The sequence below is a fragment of the Chanos chanos genome, chromosome 1 (genome assembly GCF_902362185.1).
Source record: "Chanos chanos chromosome 1, fChaCha1.1, whole genome shotgun sequence".
NCBI classification, from domain to species: domain Eukaryota; kingdom Metazoa; phylum Chordata; class Actinopteri; order Gonorynchiformes; family Chanidae; genus Chanos; species Chanos chanos.
Window position 1 is genome coordinate 17731565 of NC_044495.1, and position 17516 is coordinate 17749080.

At 39.7% G+C, this 17516-nt stretch overlaps 1 protein-coding gene across 1 annotated transcript; it reads right to left on the reverse strand.

Moving 5' to 3' along the window:
• Window positions 1-573: 573 nt before the first annotated feature.
• On the reverse strand, window positions 574-16361 carry mthfd1b (methylenetetrahydrofolate dehydrogenase (NADP+ dependent) 1b). Its single transcript, XM_030767644.1, has 28 exons — window positions 16192-16361; window positions 14042-14126; window positions 13226-13285; window positions 12766-12819; window positions 12447-12583; window positions 12178-12278; window positions 11155-11291; window positions 9535-9646; window positions 8938-9065; window positions 8523-8620; window positions 8146-8319; window positions 7756-7892; window positions 7614-7660; window positions 7338-7445; window positions 7050-7124; window positions 6644-6746; window positions 6291-6367; window positions 5881-6021; window positions 5336-5404; window positions 4771-4882; window positions 4186-4325; window positions 3471-3512; window positions 2784-2884; window positions 2366-2543; window positions 2089-2196; window positions 1602-1754; window positions 1265-1376; window positions 574-1118 (listed from the first exon to the last, which is right to left on the reverse strand). The coding sequence occupies exons 1-27, from the start codon at window positions 16227-16229 to the stop codon at window positions 1287-1289; spliced, it is 2805 nt and encodes a 934-aa protein (XP_030623504.1). The 5' UTR covers window positions 16230-16361; the 3' UTR covers window positions 574-1118; window positions 1265-1286.
• Between the last annotated feature and the right edge of the window lie 1155 nt (window positions 16362-17516).

Below are 17516 nucleotides of genomic sequence, written 5' to 3' on the forward strand. Positions count from 1 at the left end.
AAATAATATATTCTGTTAGATCAGTGACTTAATGACTTGATTTCTTAGTTTACCATTTGCTGTTCTCAAACCCTATCCACAAACATTTTGATCTCCTTACTACAACATACCTATCCACTTTTTTCCACACATCTGTACTATGATTATTCTAACTGGTCCAGGACTAGAACTGTTGTGGATTTTACAGAGGCAGTTGTCCTAGCCAAGACTGTGCAACCAAGTACTAACTCTCGAGTGCTAATAATTTTGTCCGGGCAATTAAGGTTTCAGCAATTTTGAGTACTACTGTACTAACTGTTCAGGCATTTGGCTGTTTCCAAACACAAGCTCTTAGTCTCAGAACTGTGAGTCAAATGTATGGTTTTACTGCTCTCAGTTACTAATGCATCAACAAAAGGTATTTATATCACATACACAATCCGTTCACTGACACCCACAAATAACAGCCTTTTTTTTTAAGTGAAAGGTTTAAGTGAAATTCTCTGAGATCAGGGCAGTTTTGTAATAATTTGATGGCTTCACCGATCACTGATTCGGCATACTGTAGATTATACTGAAAAACAAACCACAATATCCATTATAGGAGAAAATTTTTAATTTCTTATATGACAGAAAGAAAATTAATACTAAACTATCTGCTCCAGAATTTGATTATCTTTAGTTAACAGTGCAAGTTCACAGTAATTCACAGCAAATCTCAATTCATCAAAAGGACAGAGTGCAAAACTGAACACATGACAATGGTCAGTAAAATAAAGGTTAGTGTTCTCAATTCATGTGAATTTTAATACATTGGGGTAAAAAAGTGGTATGACACAGAAACCTGAAATGGGTGGACACAGTGGTGTTTTCTGAGCACTCACAGTGGAAAATGTTGGTGTTCAGTTTAACAAACTGTCATGAAGGAATGTACAAATTATACTGTGCAAACCTGGAGATATAATAGGGAGAGAGAGATCTTCATCTTTGATTTGTAAAGAACCACAAATTTCATGATAAACACAGGGCAGAGACAAACAATTATAGATGAGAGCTATTGATCACAAGAGGAGCAATCTCCAGGTCTGAGGACACACTCCATCACATTTCACTGGAACACACAGAGGGCTGAACACAACCTGTACAGAGGCATGAAGGCAGAGCACAGAGCAGAAATACTCTGGTTAAAAAAAAATAAAAAAAAGGACAAGCAATAGCTTTTTATCTACGTGTTTCAAATAATCGTAGGAACGTGACTCTTCCTTAAATGTCATTTGTTCCATACCATGATTCCAAATGAGTTCCGTTTAAAAGAGCCCATTGACCTGCCCTGTGACAGGGTCCAAGTCAATGTCATAGAAACACGGCCTTGTTGGGAGACCTGGCATGGTGGGCATCTGCATTAGGAGACAGGAGGGAGAAAGAAATTATGAAGGGAGAGGCTACATCAGAGCTCCTAATAACAACACATTAAATACCAGAATCTCAGAGAACATACATTTCTAGCTTTGACAAAAACTCAGCTGATGACTTCAGCTTCATTTTAATGGGAGAAATTTCCCATCCTGTATTCTACAGAGCCTGTGGTTGCACAGAGACACTGTTCTAATGGCAATGCTCACCGTGCCAACCAGTGGGTAAAGGAAGCCAGCGCCCACACTGGCACGGATGTCTCTAATAGGCAAAATGAACCCAGTGGGCACCCCTTTTCGCTCTGCATCATGGGAGAGGGACAGGTGGGTCTTTGCCATGCAGATGGGCAGATTCCCAAAACCCTTCCAAAGAAAATGAGGAAAATAACATCAATTTTAATATATCTGCTACTCAAATCATCAACTGTGTTAAAAACACATGGTCTTCACCAAATCACTTTGCACGAAACATGGAGAAAATGCCAAGCACTTGGTAGTCTAAAGTGCATTTTTCAAATAAACAGGCCAATAAAAAAAAACTAAATCTGCACAGAAGTATTTTACTGACACCTAAGTCTTGCTTGACGTGACAACAGGTACTGAGCCTCATCATGCCATTATTCTTCACAGCTTGCCTCAGCTATCAAGGGGACAAGTAATTCTCCCCTGGCTCTAGCTTTGCAGTCCCGTCTCTTACCTGTTTGGTGTAGAGCTCAACCTTGTGCTGGGCCTCAGGCAGGAGCTCAATGTCATCTGCACCATAGATTTTCTGGGCAATGATCCTGATCTTATCGACGATAGGAAGCTAAGGAGTAACAAAAAATATATATAACAAGCGCAGATATCAGTCATAATTTGATTTGAAAATTACTGTTAAGAGATCAGTGTAGTTCAGGTGCAGAAGTTCAAGTCAATGCCTTGAGGAAAATGCGCAAACTGTTAGACTCCTGCTATTTACCCATGGCTTCTGTTACCTCAGTATCATAGAGGAACCTGAAGTTACTGGGTGCCTCTGCTGCCTTCTGTACAGCCTTTCCAAGTTCCACAGCACCAGCGCCACCTTCTGACCAGTGAAAGCAGTGCACTGCATCAAATGCACCAGCCTCTTTAGCCAGGCGACAGATTAGATCCAGCTCAGCATCTGTGTCTGTCCTAACATAACCGCAGATTCCAGGTTCAAAGGACAAAGGTTTAGTGAAACATTACATAAGTGTCATGTATTTTAAAATGTAACACAGTTTCCAGGACAATTTCTCTAACTCGACTTAATGTATTTCCAATAAAAATTTTCTGATCAAATTGCATCTCGCCCAAGAGCCGTCTTAATGACTCTCTGAAAGAAAGTTTAATTGTGAAAATGAACTGTAGTGTGTTTCAACACAAAGAGCTTACTTAAAAGCATTGACAGCCACCACCACTGGAACACCAAAGGCCTTGGCATTCTCCACCTGTTTCCTCAGGTTACTGCAGCCTTTCTCCAGCAGCTCCAGGTTCTGCACCATTAGAGGTCATCAGTACACATTACAACACAGTCATCAGTACATTCACATTAGAGCAGCGCTTCACATGTGACATCTGAGCTTCAGACTAACTCCTAACCTTTGCCGAAATGGTATTAATCAATTAATGGAAAATTAGAAATTTTGTATTTCACTAATGGACTTAAAGTGAAATGATTTTCAAAAAAACCCCAAAAAAACCCACAAATTTTGTTAGCATGCACTGCATTTCAAAATTTTTATCAATAATTAGCTGAGATTAAAAAAAACCCAAAACACTGTAAATGTAGGAGCCCACGATAGGATTAAAGTTACAGGTTCATATTTGTGTCTTTATGTAGGCTACACAGTTACATTGTGAATATACCATTCTGCTACTATATGCTGAAAAACGTATGGTGTTTAGAGAATGCATAAAGTTGTAGATAAGCATTGCTATCCCCTGAATCAGAGTTGGGGAGAATGCTTAGATGTGTCAGTTACACTGCAATAACCACATCAAACAGCAGAAGTGTACTGTATTGCCAAAAAAATCAGCACTACTCCAATGTGTTGATGTGTGATGCGCTGAAATTCTTACCTCTTCCACATATTCTTTGGGTAGTGGCAACCCAGCGGTGACCTATGGAAATATAAAATGAGCTTATTCCATACAATTACAAACCATAGTGGACATGATCTCTCTCATAGCCAGCTTGAGTAAATACATCTTTTGAAAGAAAACCTAAGGTGGCAGAGGAAGTAGCTAGTTACAAATATGCAGTCAGTGAGAGGACATTTACATAACATTTATTCATTTTGCAGACGCTTTTATCAAAAGCGACTTCCAAGACAGGCCGCGTACAATCCAAGCAAATAGCCATTAAGGAGCTGACTGCTGCATAAGTGCAACCGCCAACTTCAGTATCAAGCCAGATCCACATGCAACGTAAGTAAAAGGAAAATAAGAGCGTAAGCTACAAGCGGGTCAAAGAATCCACATGATATAAACTATGGCGTGCAGAGAAAAAAAAGCATACAGATCAGTATAGGCATAAGTGTAACTGTAAGGAAAAAGAAGGCAAAATTATTTCTATAAAATGAAAGACAAAAAGATTTTCTCGGGACATGTGTCTTCCTGAATTAAGATATGTGCCTTGAGATTTACAGACACATGCACTCAATCTGAGAGTGATGTAAGCATCATTTGGACACACATGAAGTCTTTTAGTCAGTGCTTACAATTTGAATCTCAAGGTACAAGGTTGCTCACAACTGATGAAAAGTAAAACCCTGCAGACCCAAGTGCCACTCACCGTTGGCCCTCCTCCATGCATCTTCAGCGCGCGGACAGTGGCTACAAGCACAACCACATGGGGTCGTAGACCTGAATAACGGCATTTGATGTTGAAGAATTTTTCCATGCCAATATCAGCTCCAAAACCTGCCTCCGTAACTACCAGAGAGAAAAGAATCACGTTCAGAACATTAATTTCAGACACGAGGGATTGACATCTTACTGTCTTTGACATGCTTTGTACTCTTACATGATTTTGGAAGAGACCATAAAACAGGAGTCCACAGAGGGGGAAAAAAAAACAAAAAAAAACAAAACTCAAACAGAAGTGGAGTCAGATTAAGAAGGAATGGCAAACTGGCCTGAGATCACTTTGAAAAACATTGTGCATAACCAAACACACCTGAAGAATAAAGAATAAAGCCTGTGATGACGAGCTGATTACACCATCCCATAAGGTAAAATAAAAAGATGGCAATAGAACACTGATATGACCCTACAATACTGTGTGGACCTTTTTGAGAAGACCTCAAAACAAAACAAAATACACTCTCAGTCTCTCTTCTTGAGATTTATCTACTGACGCCCTTATGTTCTCATTTACCAACAAATCCCTCTGGTCCAACCAACTTCAGGGCTATTTTATCTGCCAAGATGGAGGAGTTGCCATGAGCAATGTTTGCAAACGGGCCAGCATGGACAAACACAGGTGTCCCCTACAAAGCCAAAAACAATACATATGTGTCAGTTAAAACATCCAAGCCAGTCTGCCCCTTTTGAAAAAAAAAAAGATAGATAGGGTTATGTCACTGGAAGGGTGAATGCAAGGGCTGATGAGTTCCACATATGAATTTTAAAAATCAAAAGGCAAAAGTCTAGGTCCAAAGGATCCTCTTTGGATATTGGATTATTATGAATAAATGCTGAATTTAATATTGAAGCATTCTTTAGCTTACAAAACAATGGCAGACACATGTACTGATTAAAACCAGTTTTAGAAGGTGCCTTTTAGACATAATTCAAGCACACACACATACAGAGACAGAGAGAGAGAGACAGACAGAGAGAGAAAGAGAGAGACAGAGACAGAGAGAGAGAGAGAGAGAGAGAGAGAGAGAGAGAGAGAGAGAGAAAGAGACAGAGAGACAGAGAGAAATGGTGTCTGTCACCTCTAATGTCTGCATGAGGTTGGGCTTGATGGCATCTCTCATCAGTACTGTCAGAGCTCCACATACACCCTGCAAGAGACAAGGTCTCAGAGTGTATACACACACACACACACACACACACACAGATCAACAGCCTACACAAACTGATTATTACTTAACTTAATCACAATGTGAAATGATAGCAAAATAACTAATTGTAGTGTTTTAAAACTGTACAGGGTCTCTCCATTGGGTTAGCCTCTGTGGATCAGCAATAAGTCTGTGAATAAACATATACTCGGCCAACTCTCATTAAACCTGTAACTTTGATCACTTCAGGTAGCGTTAAAATGCCACTCTTGTCACAGTGAGAGTTAGTGTACTCCAACAAGATGTCATATGTATTATACTCAAGGCTAAGTCTCATGTATAACTTGAGGTTTTTATACATCCAATCATTCCAAAACATCTAAGTATTAAACCCAAACATAGGGCCACACACTTTACTTAAAAACACTGGCTCCATTTTAAACCTCATTAAAATGTCAGTTTTCTGTAGCGCTAACCAGGTCTTCAGTTGTGACTGGTTCTCCACTGCGGCTTGTAGCCACCACCATCTTCGCCAGTCTCTCTCTCATGTCCTCCAGACTGCTGGTAAGGGCCAACACTGCCATAATCTCACTGGCGACTGTGATATCAAACTGGGCCTGTAAGCGAGGTACAAAGGGTCAGTAATTTAAAGTTGTGGAAAATTAGGAATTTAACAAAGGACATTTCTTCTTGGGTGACCAGAGGTCCAACAATCTAATATTTTTCACACTGGACTATTCAAATCAGGGGAAAACATTTGACCCAGTCTAAATGCTTCAGCATTGAAAAGGTCTTATTTCAATGGTGACTTTACTGTTATTTGATCAATGAAACGGAAACATTTAGGTGAGGACGACACTGTTCTACAGTGTGTGCAAGGACGTACAGTTCTAGTGTAGCCTTTCTCGGTTGGGGACTGGCCAATTGTGATCTTCCTCAAGAAACGATCGTTAGTGTCCAACACTAGGAGATAAAAATATTTTCCTGAAACAACTTGGCAAACACACATTCTAATGTATTCCTTCCTTCTCTATCAGACCACAAGACAGAATTATTAGAGATAACAAAACAGTCTGTACACACAAGAAAAAAATAGCCACGAAAATTCTCATTGCTTTAAGACAAGTGTGTCTATTGGTTTATGGTGGTATGTATCATAGCATCATATTCATATTCATAACTCAACATTTCTGAGACCTTAATTGTAGCATCCACACCAAACCTTCGGCCCTACTGTACCTCTCTGCCAAGTGACTGAGTCAGGGTCAATGTCAAGACGGGCAAAACGAGTGATCTCTTCCTCTGTCAGAGTATTAGGGTCAGTCTTCTCTATGCCAAGTCTCTGAACGCGTGAAGGAGAGAAAAAGAGAAGCGTCACACACAGTTAATTCACTGCCCGCACTCTAATTTATTCATCCAAACTGAATGAATAAATGAAGACAGAAGAGAAAAACAAATGTTTTAAACAACTGCAAGTCCACCACACATTAAATTAACTTTAAATGTAGTTTTATTTAAGTTAATTGTTCCAAATCAATTTGAAAGAAAACCAAAACACACCTGCAGACAACCAGTGAAGCTAGTCCTAATAATTGTAAGATGGCATATTGGTTCATTGTAAATTTGTGTAGACAAACACTCCTACCTTCAGTCTGCTAATCTGAACAGGGGAAAATTTCCTCTGTCCTCCGCTCAGAGGCACCAGGCGGTTATAGAGTGCCTGCAAACAGCGATTCGAGAGACAGACAATTACCAATCAAAGGTAGTGGAGAAAGGGAGAGAGAAATAGAGCGTGAGAAAAGAATGCCAGTACATTCGGTCATCCTGCAATCTAAAACACAACAAATCCACAAACATAAGTAACTACGGTAGACTATATAGAGTACACAGAGCATATTAAGGCATGCAGTGGGATCTCCTGATGAGTGCTTACTTTATCAGACTGTGTGGCCTCATGAAACATTCGGGCATCAATGGCAGCTGCCACCAGATTATTAGCAGCTGTGATGGCGTGGATATCTCCTGTGAGGTGCAGGTTGAACTGAAACCATATAATGCATAAGGATCATGACAGATATTAATATTGATTTAAAATAGCTGGAAATTAGCCTAACATCATAATAAAACTGAAGTTTAATGAAATTTCCTAATTAAACAAAAACAGTCAGTCAAATGACATCCTGTCCTGGGTTTGCAAAAACATCAGTACCTCCTCCATGGGAATGACTTGGGAGTAACCACCACCAGCAGCGCCTCCTGTGGAAAGTTTAAAAGTTTAGCTGGAGTTTTGAAATTTGCTGAAAGTGCGCCAAGTATAGAGAGAAATTCTGCTAATCATTGATTAAACTGACCCTTGATGCCAAAAGTGGGGCCTTGAGAGGGCTGACGAACACAAGCAAACACATTGAGTTTGAGATGAGCACCCAGTGCCTGGACCAGACCAATAGTAGTGGTGCTTTTTCCCTCTCCCAAAGGTGTGGGAGTGATTCTGGAGGGCAGACATACATTCATTTCATTTTTCAAAGATTCATTGAAAAATACTGCATAAGTACACAGAAAAAAAAAAAAATTCTCATTGTAGATGAATGCATCTAGATGGGACATTCTGTATCAATAGTTGACTTCACATGTCTTCTTGCTCTTTTGTAATGCTAATGAAAACTGTGAGATGGTAATGTTGAATAAAAAAAAAAAAAAAAAGGATTTCCACATTAATGAATGTTCTCACGGTCACATCATACCCAGTGACAACCACATATTTTCCATCAGGCTGTGCCTGCAAGCGTTTGACGGTCTCCAGTTGTACTTTTGCTTTTGTCTTCCCATAGAGCTCAACTTCATCTGACAGAAGGCCAATCTCCCTGGCCAGGCAATCAATGGGCTTTGGCACACAGGAGCGTGAGATAACAATGTCACTGAGTGAGGAAAACAAACAAATAAAAAGGTAAATGAAGACCATCAGAAATTTGTTTCCACTGAAGCAAAAGATCATCAAGGAAGCAAAGGTAGCAGCAGTTTTGCAAATCCTATTATTTAAGTGCAATGAAATCTTATGGATAATGTTTTTTTTTCTTCTCTGTGAATGGGTTCATAAACAAAGATTGGAAGCAAGACAAACCTTGGGACTGGTTTCTGCAAGTTAAGCTTGGTATAGGTTATATTCCACTTCCCCGGTTCATGCGCCTGAAGAAACCTCTTAGCACTCAGAACCGTGTTCTAGTTAAATGGAAAAACACACACACGCAAAACCAGAATCAGACAGATCAGCAGAACAAAAATTTAGTGTTATTCAGTGGACTTTGGAACTGAACAAGATGAGAAATAAAAAATTAACCCACACTACAAATCAGAGGGGAAAATTCAGGTGTACTCCATTTAACCCAAACAATAAAAAACGGTGAAAAAAAACAGTGATGTCAAGCTCACATTAAGTAGCCTAAGTATGTCTGTGTCTTCTCTGAATTCTTACACAGATTAACAGCGAGAGAACACTACTGAAAGGTTTTGAGCATCAGACAATATCATAGACCTACCTGCATAAGCATGGCAACAGTCATGGGACCAACTCCACCAGGCACAGGGGTAATGAATGCAGCCTGATCTTTAGCGGTGGCATAATGAACATCCCCAACCACCCGTTTCCCACTTGGCTTTGTGTTGTCTGTGAGAGCACAGAAACTTGACATTACATGCAGAAAAGGATAAATCACATTCGGAAAATAAAACATACAGTATAGGGCAAGAAGTATGCAGACATCACTTCTTATTAGTGAATTTGGCTCTCCCAGGCACATCCATTGCTGTCTGGTGTATAAAATCAAGCAAACAGTCAAATAGTCTCCATAGACAAACATTAGCGGTAGAATGGGTTGTAATGAAGACTGCAATCATTTTCAGTATGGGACAGTCATAGGATGGCACCTGTTTCATATGAACTGTACATGTGAGTATGATTTAAAGATTAAGCATCTGCAAAGAACACAGTTGCACTCAGTTTTGAAACGGATACACACAACTTTGTAGTTAACAAATAAACTTTTAAACTTTACTATCATACAAAGCGTCTTGTCCAAATATGAGGAGGCCAAAACTGCATGCTGAGTCAGGCTAGTGGGCTGGATGTTACCTACCAGGAACATGATTGATACCGCAGTCAATGACCACTGCCCCCTTTTTAATCCATTCTCCCTTCACCATCTCTGCCTTCCCTATACCTGTGACCAAGATGTCTGCCTTGCCCACCTAGAGACAGGATGAAGAATACCATGATCAGATGACTACATTTCAATTTAGCAGTCAACTACACAAAGCAAATTTACAGCTTTTTCCTGAATTCACTGGATGATAGACGTAAAATCTCCTTTTCACAAAAGGGCATCGGTCAAAGGGACTGATTAGGGCATTAAGCACCATCAATTTTTAGAGAGCCTTGTTGATTTTGTTCGTTTTGTTCGGTAGCTATACTTTGACTCCCAAAGAACAAACTTCTGTCTTTAGGAGTCAAAGTACAGAAGGTCTAGAAGCACAAAACTGTTTTTGCTAGATTTGTTTTCAGAGGGCTCATCACTGAAGCGTTCTGCTGTTTCATTATACTGAACTACCTCTTTATTAGGTACATTTGGCTTTTTAAAATAAACTGCATGTTACACAAATGACTCATGGACACTACAGCATGAGTATGTTAGAATCAGCAACCCTATTGGGGTTTCATGTTTGTAACAAACAGTGGTATACCACTTAAAAAAAAAATCATTCACCCCATAGCTCCTCTGCGGTTGGACAAAGCCCATTTTTGAAAGATGGCCAAAAGTAGTGAAAGTGTACACTAAACAGATTAAGATCCAAGAGGCGTTAATCCTTTATTTAGTCATACAGCCAGAACCACTTCACAAAAAACGAAAATAAAGAAAATATGCTAAGACTGCCGTGCTGGGATCGAAAGGACAGGAGGAGCTTGTTGTCGAAACCCTGTAGCAATTTGAGGTTAAGTGTTTTGCACAATAGTGACAAACAGAAATCCCAAATAGCCTGCCTGGGATTCAAACCAGAAACTGTATGGTCCCTGGTGTGAAGCCCTAACCCAGTGAGTGGTCTCAGCTTGATACGTGACAGTAAATTCAGCTCACTGCAGTGGCCCTCCCAGTTACCCAGTTACCAATCAACTCAAGCATCAGTGAAATGAGACTGAAAATGTTATTCAAAGAAGAGATTCTAAATCAGCCAGATTCCAGCCACTTCAAATAAAGATAGCAATGAAGTATACATGGGCAGCCCTATGTTGTGGTCTCTACTCTTTGTAGAGTAATGCTTTGATGAATTCATGCTGTTCTTATGAGCAAGGGGTGCAGTTTTTACCTGTACCCAATAAAGCGGCCAAAGGTATATTTCTCCTTCCTATTTCAGGCAAAATTCGTTAACTTCCCCTCTCTGGGGTCATCAACTTGGATGTTAGGAAATTTATTCAAGAATTTAGACAATGTAAATGGAGTAAACACAAAGCTATTTGTTCTACTGAGTTTGTTAATCATTTTCTAAATTTTATTTTTATGGGTCTAAATGTCGGAAGTATTCTTCCATTACGCAATTCTATGGCGGCACTTAGAACTGAATGACTATGTTCATGCATTTGTATGTTCATGCAGAGTGCATGTGCAACAGTAAGCAGTCAAAGGTTGTGAGCACGTTGCAACTCCTGTTTGGCTTGAACCTGTGTGCGCTAATTGCATGGCACAATGTTGGCAGGATTTTACCTCAGCAGCAAGGTCAGCCGTCTTTGAGTGACAGGTAGTAACTGTGGCATGGCTCCAGAGCAGAAGGTCATGCATTGGTGCTCCAACAATCTTGCTCCGCCCAATAACCACAGCCCTCTTGCCCATCACAGACACACCTGCACACAGGATGTTATCAAGATCATTCTCTGACAATCTCAGAGAAATATTCAATGAATGACCTCACAACAAGAAAAACTCCCCCACTCCCACAAAATCATTTAGTTTACAGCTGAAATTCATGTATGAACAGAGGCCAAACATACTGGGTGTCTGCATCACTATTTTTTTTTATTCAAAAAGACATCCTTTTGGCAATCTAACAAACAGACTTCACTTTAAATGAAAAGACGCATCCTGAATAGGTCTATGCTCAAATACCATGTCATGCCATGCCATCCAAATGCTCAGTGTGGTTCAGTTCTCTCGTTCCACCACCAGCCCAGAGCTGCATTTCTTGCATAATTTCATCCATCCTGACCCCCCTGCTATCCCCCAACCTAATTTGTCTCAAAGACTCACGTGGTCCCCTGCCCTGATGAACTGAACACCCACTTCTGTTCGTCAACTAATTCTATTCAGCCAGGCAATACAATGGTGCAAACAGTCCCTAACACAAATACTGGGTCATGTTTCGAATGGAACTATCTTCTGAATGCAAAGTCCTGTTTAAATTAAACTTAGTGTACATTTAGTAATAGATTCTAGCAGACAATCTTTAGACAGTAGCTGTTAGTGCAACCAAAGGGCCTATTTTCAGCTGTATTTATTAAATGCATTACCCTGTTCATACTACATTTCAGCTGCTAACATGAAACAATAAACTTGCACCCACTATCCCATCAACAGACAAAAACAAAATCTTCCAATGCATCAGTTTCTGTCTGAAAATAAATAAATAAATAAAAAACCCTCAAATAAAACATAAGTTCCAAGCTCACAGGTTTCTTCTCCTCTCAAAAGGTCACCTGCACAGCTCCCCTGTCTCTCTGTGACACCACTAACCTGTATGCCTGATAAGCTCCATGCAGCCATTTGGAGTACAGGGAATGAAGCAGTCTCCCAGGTCCCCACGAGCCAGTTTTCCAGCGTTAATACTTGTCAGGCTAGAAACACACATCCGAAAAAAGTAAGCGATACGTATTAACCTAAACTGGCACATTGAGCTTTGGTAATATTTCTAACTTAAACTCAGGTGAGCTCTACTTTTAATAGATCAAGACACTGTGTCTTATTCTAGGTGTGTGCATCATAGTCATTTAACAGTTTCTCACCCATCCACATCCTTCTCTGGGGCGACTGCATTGGTCACCTTCTCCGTGTCAATAGCGTGGACTGAGTCGAGGGGTAACTGTACTATCAGCCCATGGACACTGGAGTCCTCGTTCACTTCCATGATGCTATGCATGACCTTTACATGAGACAAGCATATAAATATGTAATGAGTAGTGGAACAGCTGCATTCGGTATAGGACAAAATAAGTAGACTGAGAGATGCAACATCGATGAGATTTCTGAGAAAACCTGCTCATACAAAGACATTTGTAGTGAGATAACACACTCTCAAGCTTAATGCAGGAATTCTTTACTCACTTCATCCTCAGTGGCAGTTCTCGGAAGCCTCAAATGTGTGGCATTGATTCCAATCTTAAATTCAATGGAAGGAATAGGAAACAAGTCAAACACAAGCAGAATATTATGTGCTCCAGAGGAATACATACACATCAGAAGGTTGTGCGCCCATTAAAAACAATGCGCTGACTAACGCTTTTCTGACTAAAAAAATAAACAAAAACAAAGAACGCCGTTGAGACTTCAAAATCTACGGACAGGTGAACAACTACTTTTGCATCGCAAAACTAGAGAAGTGTGTAAGTGGTTGTTATTCGTCTTTTACAGCAAATTATGTGTCATGTCATACAGCATGTATGCTTAAAAAGTTCACTTAAAGGTTTACACAGGAACACACAAAACCAATAATCGTCCTGAAGGATGAAAGCCAGATTCTGAGGCTCTACATTATTGTTGCTGCTACTCCCCTATTTGCCCATACCTCTGCAGCAGCTTTGAGTTTCATGCTGATGTACAGGTTAGAATCCTCTCTGTTTCCCACCTACAGCAGAGAACAAGAGGTGCATTTTATAACCCAAATGGTCATAGCTAAGTAAGCAGGCTTACAGAACTTTAAAAGAGTCTATAGAGTAATCCCTCATTTCACCCCAGGATGTTCAACATGATAACACTTCAGATTTGCTGAGTAATATTTTCAAACAGGAAAATGCTGGTTAAGATTAAAAAAGGGTCAACAATGTCTGCTTTCATGAGCATTATTCTGCTCTTCATTCAGCTATCCTAAGGAGATTATAAATAAATCATTAACAATGGTGTAAAAAAAAATGCAGTACATCCATTCAAATGCATACTTTGATCAGTGTGCACACGGCAGAATGTGCAAATGAAAGTGCGTATCAGCTGAGCATGGTTGAATATCAAATAGGGAGATATCCAATAAATGTTCATTTAATGTTTACAGGCATTGGTTCATCCCAACTGTTTTATGAACATCCTGTCATCTGGGCATGAAGTCAAAAACCTCAGAAAAAGTTTATAATAGATATGTAAGTTAATAGAAGCTTTACCTCTTTGTTCAAAGTATGCTGCAACTCAGCCATTACATTATATTTTCAGCCATCATATAATGTGGTTGTCACAGTAATGCAAAAACCAGGATGTTCTGGGATTTTTACAAGATTTATTTATTTTCGAACAGCAAAATTCCCTTGGCTCCCATGTGAAGTTCCATAATTTGACACAGAAAGACATCATGCACTTCTCCTTCATATTAATCTCAGAGTAAAATCTCCCTTACTTGTAAAACCACCAGGCCCGGTCTGAAGTTGGGATCCTTAATCTTCATCTCCTCTACATCCTTCTTCAGCCTCTCTCTCACCTTGCTGGAGACAAACAAATGGAGAATCAGAGAGAGAGAGATAACCATGGTCATGCAGATACTCACAAGACAGACACTGACCATACTAGCACTGATGTTGCATATTTAATTCACACTGTCACAAGGACAGGGAATTCTCTGGGACTGCAGAGACTACAAACCTTTTTCTTTAATCCCTCATAATCCTTGATGGAAACTAACGGAGAATATCTTTTGATTAGTAGTTTAGTGGGGGCCATCAACAAACTGAAACCAAAAGATCTGACTGTGTGAATGTGTGGGGACAAAAAAGGAAGCACACGACAGAAATGGAAGTTGAATAGTCCTCAGGGAGAGGGTTGCTCTGAATTAGAAAATACTCATACTAAACTGCACCCTGAGTAATGCAACAGATTTAATGGTCTTCTCATCAGAATCCTCAGCTCTACAAAATACCCATTAGGTCAAGACCTTTGACAAAAATGCTACCTTATTACTTGGTACTAACACTCTATAGTCCTTATTCATAAAACAAATTACTGTATCAAAAAAAAAGGCAGAGTGTTGAAGCAAGCAACCTCTAGAAGCTAAAGGCCTAAATCCTAACATGATAAGCATTTTTCAAGAACTGCCAAAATCCAGTTAGAGGAGGATTCTCACAAAAATGTACTCTGATCTAGACCACTGTGTTGCCATGAGGAATCTGTCCCAAGCAGCTGCCGACATTATCTCTCTGTGATAACCTGGTTAGGACAAAGGTCCTTTTTACAAAGAAATTCTCAACTTGTACTAAAACACACAAGCAGACATTTATCTGGAAGAAGTGCCTTTAAACAGAGTAATAGGCAAGCATGATCCTTATTTTACCCCTCTGGCTTCATTAGGCTGTAGCACAGTGAACTAGGCCTACCCTTCACATGACAAACTCTGTATACTGAATTTGTAAGCCAATTTCCATGCCATTTTCAGCAAATTATCCATACGAGGGACCAAATTATGAAACCACAGTCTCTTGCATCTTGTGACAAGCATAAAGCACTTCAGTAGAAATAAGATCATTCTAGATATTGCTAATGCAATACAGCATTATGCTTTTCACAATAAGACATAACCTCTTGCTGCAACCTTTCTTGGATCAGTACAACCCAAATAAATTGTGAGGAGCTGCACAAGCACTGATCTAGTTGGGCACAACAGATTTAGGTGCTGCAGGACTTAACTGGATAAAAATGACTAGCAGGGGGGGTACATGAATTGGATATAAAGGTGAAAATATCCAAAACACTGAAGGAAGATTTCCAAAAGTAGATTAAGTGCTCCATAAATGCCCCAGTCACACTGTAAAGCAGAAGTTGTTATCTGTATAAACTGAGCAATGGAACTATGCAATCCTGATTACTACATTCCACTTTGAACCAACAGGTAGTTTTACTGTTGTCAGGTTCTGACGACTGATCAGTTTGCAACACATTTTACACTTAAAAGAGCTAGGTGCCAGAATGAGTTGCTCCGCTATGCACCAACTGTGGCAAGTCGTAGTAGACGAGGCAACTCAGTGTACATGATGCACAAAAACTACAGGAGTTTTGTAAAATCAGTGACATATCCAACACGTCAAAATGCAAGGCGGACACGCATTGCATACCCATTATACAACATCCAAGTAACATACATTCTTGACGTGAGCAGTCTAATTTGTGTAAAGGTTAGACATTCACCCTCGCACATTTCCAGAAGAGATGTCAGATTTAAATCGCTTGTATTACTAAGGTTCTAAAATAAGCTGTGTTTTAACTGAGTTTGGGCTGATCAGGGACTTCCTTGCACTCTGCACGTGGTAGCCTGATCATGGACTATAACTCTAACACTCTACATCTAATGAGGGGCTTCATTTTAGAAACACTGAAAACCATTTATGTACTTGTACAGTGAAGTGGACATGTATTTTCATAGCGACGCTAATCCAAAAAATGCCTTGCTTACGAAATACCCGTAAATCACCTCGTGAACGTCCTTGGTTAAGTGTGCGAATTTACCATGATCAAAGTAAATCTATAGTTTACAAGAAGCAAGTATATTGATAAACTCACGCTGAAACTTCTTTTCCACTGATGATTTGCGCTGACATTGTATTTGCTCGCCTTCCCCTGAATTACTCACGCTGCTGCTTTCCAAAATACTCCTTGCAAACTTCCTCACTACGTCGAAAACTGTATTTTAAACACCGCTTTGGTATCATGTGAAGAAAAAAATCCTAACTGTGTCCATGAATTCGAGCGAACGTAGCCGCTGACGTACTGTTCAGGGGTGGAAATATAAATGCCAATCAGAAAGCGTGTTTGAGATCACAGGTTTACGCGGGTAAACGTGGTCCCGGTTCAGACTCAAACTAATGATTGGGGAAATGTGTGCACCATCTAGTGAACTCGGTCAGAGTTGCACTCAAACAGTTAATTAGATGATGTGTGATCCTTTTGAGAACTGAGTATGTGTAGCAAAAAGAAGAGTAAAACAGGGCAGATCGACCAATTTTTGTTGATTTAATCTAGTATGATGAGTCTAAAATCTAAAAGTCATCAAAATGCAATGCAAAAAACTGACTTAAACTGAAATATAATTTAGTCAAAAGACTAAGCCTAAAACTAAACTAAAAACGGGTAGCAAAACAATGTAACCAGTCGTCCTTAAAAATCCGTCCCTATGCTTTAACATAAAAATGAGAAATGGCAATAATATAAGAATGATCTCTGCTTGCTTAGTATCATATATACCCATTATAAATTGTATATCAGATGTACAGTTTAGATCAAAATGATTCATACCCATGCCAAATTTTGATTTAAAGTGACTTTTACTTGACCAATAGGTTTCATCTGGTTGGAAATGACAAACAAGTGACAAAAGACGGTAAGACATTGTGTCGTGTTAATGATAAATTTGAACTGTTTCTAGGGTGTGTGTTTTTTTTGTTTTTGTTTTTTTTTGTTTTTTTTACATTTTTATTAAAAAAGACATGTCAAATTATTCATACCCCTTGGAATTGTCGCAAATTTTTGAGAACATTCAAGCCTCTATACCATTCCAAGGAGGACTCCACTTCGCCAAGACAGGTACACAAAAGCTCGCCTAGCCTTTGCAAAGCTATCCTGGACAAAGAAGAAAGCTTTTGGTCAACCGACCACAGAATTGATGACTAAAAGCTTTCTTCTTTTCTGTCTTGGAGAAGTGGAGTCCTCTGGTCGGCATCCATGGAGACCAGCCTTGTGCAGTGTCTGCTGGAGTGAGATGTTGGTACCATAATTACTCAGATTCATCAGGATGGCCTTGGTGGTGATCCGTGGATTCTTCTTGTCCTCTCACACTGCCATTCGTGTCAGTGCAGTGGTCACTTTTGGCCTCTCACCATGCCCTTTGG

Bases quoted from the DNA above. Each gene is read 5' to 3' on its own strand.
- mthfd1b (XM_030767644.1), bottom strand. From the start codon at position 16,229: ATGTCAGCGCAAATCATCAGTGGAAAAGAAGTTTCAGC. The intron at 7,893-8,145 runs GTATGATGTGAC...TCTGCCCTCCAG, and splicing joins AAATATGTGGTTGTCACTGG to AATCACTCCCACACCTTTGG. The intron at 7,446-7,613 runs GTACTGATGTTT...ATATGGTTTCAG, and splicing joins AAGTCATTCCCATGGAGGAG to TTCAACCTGCACCTCACAGG.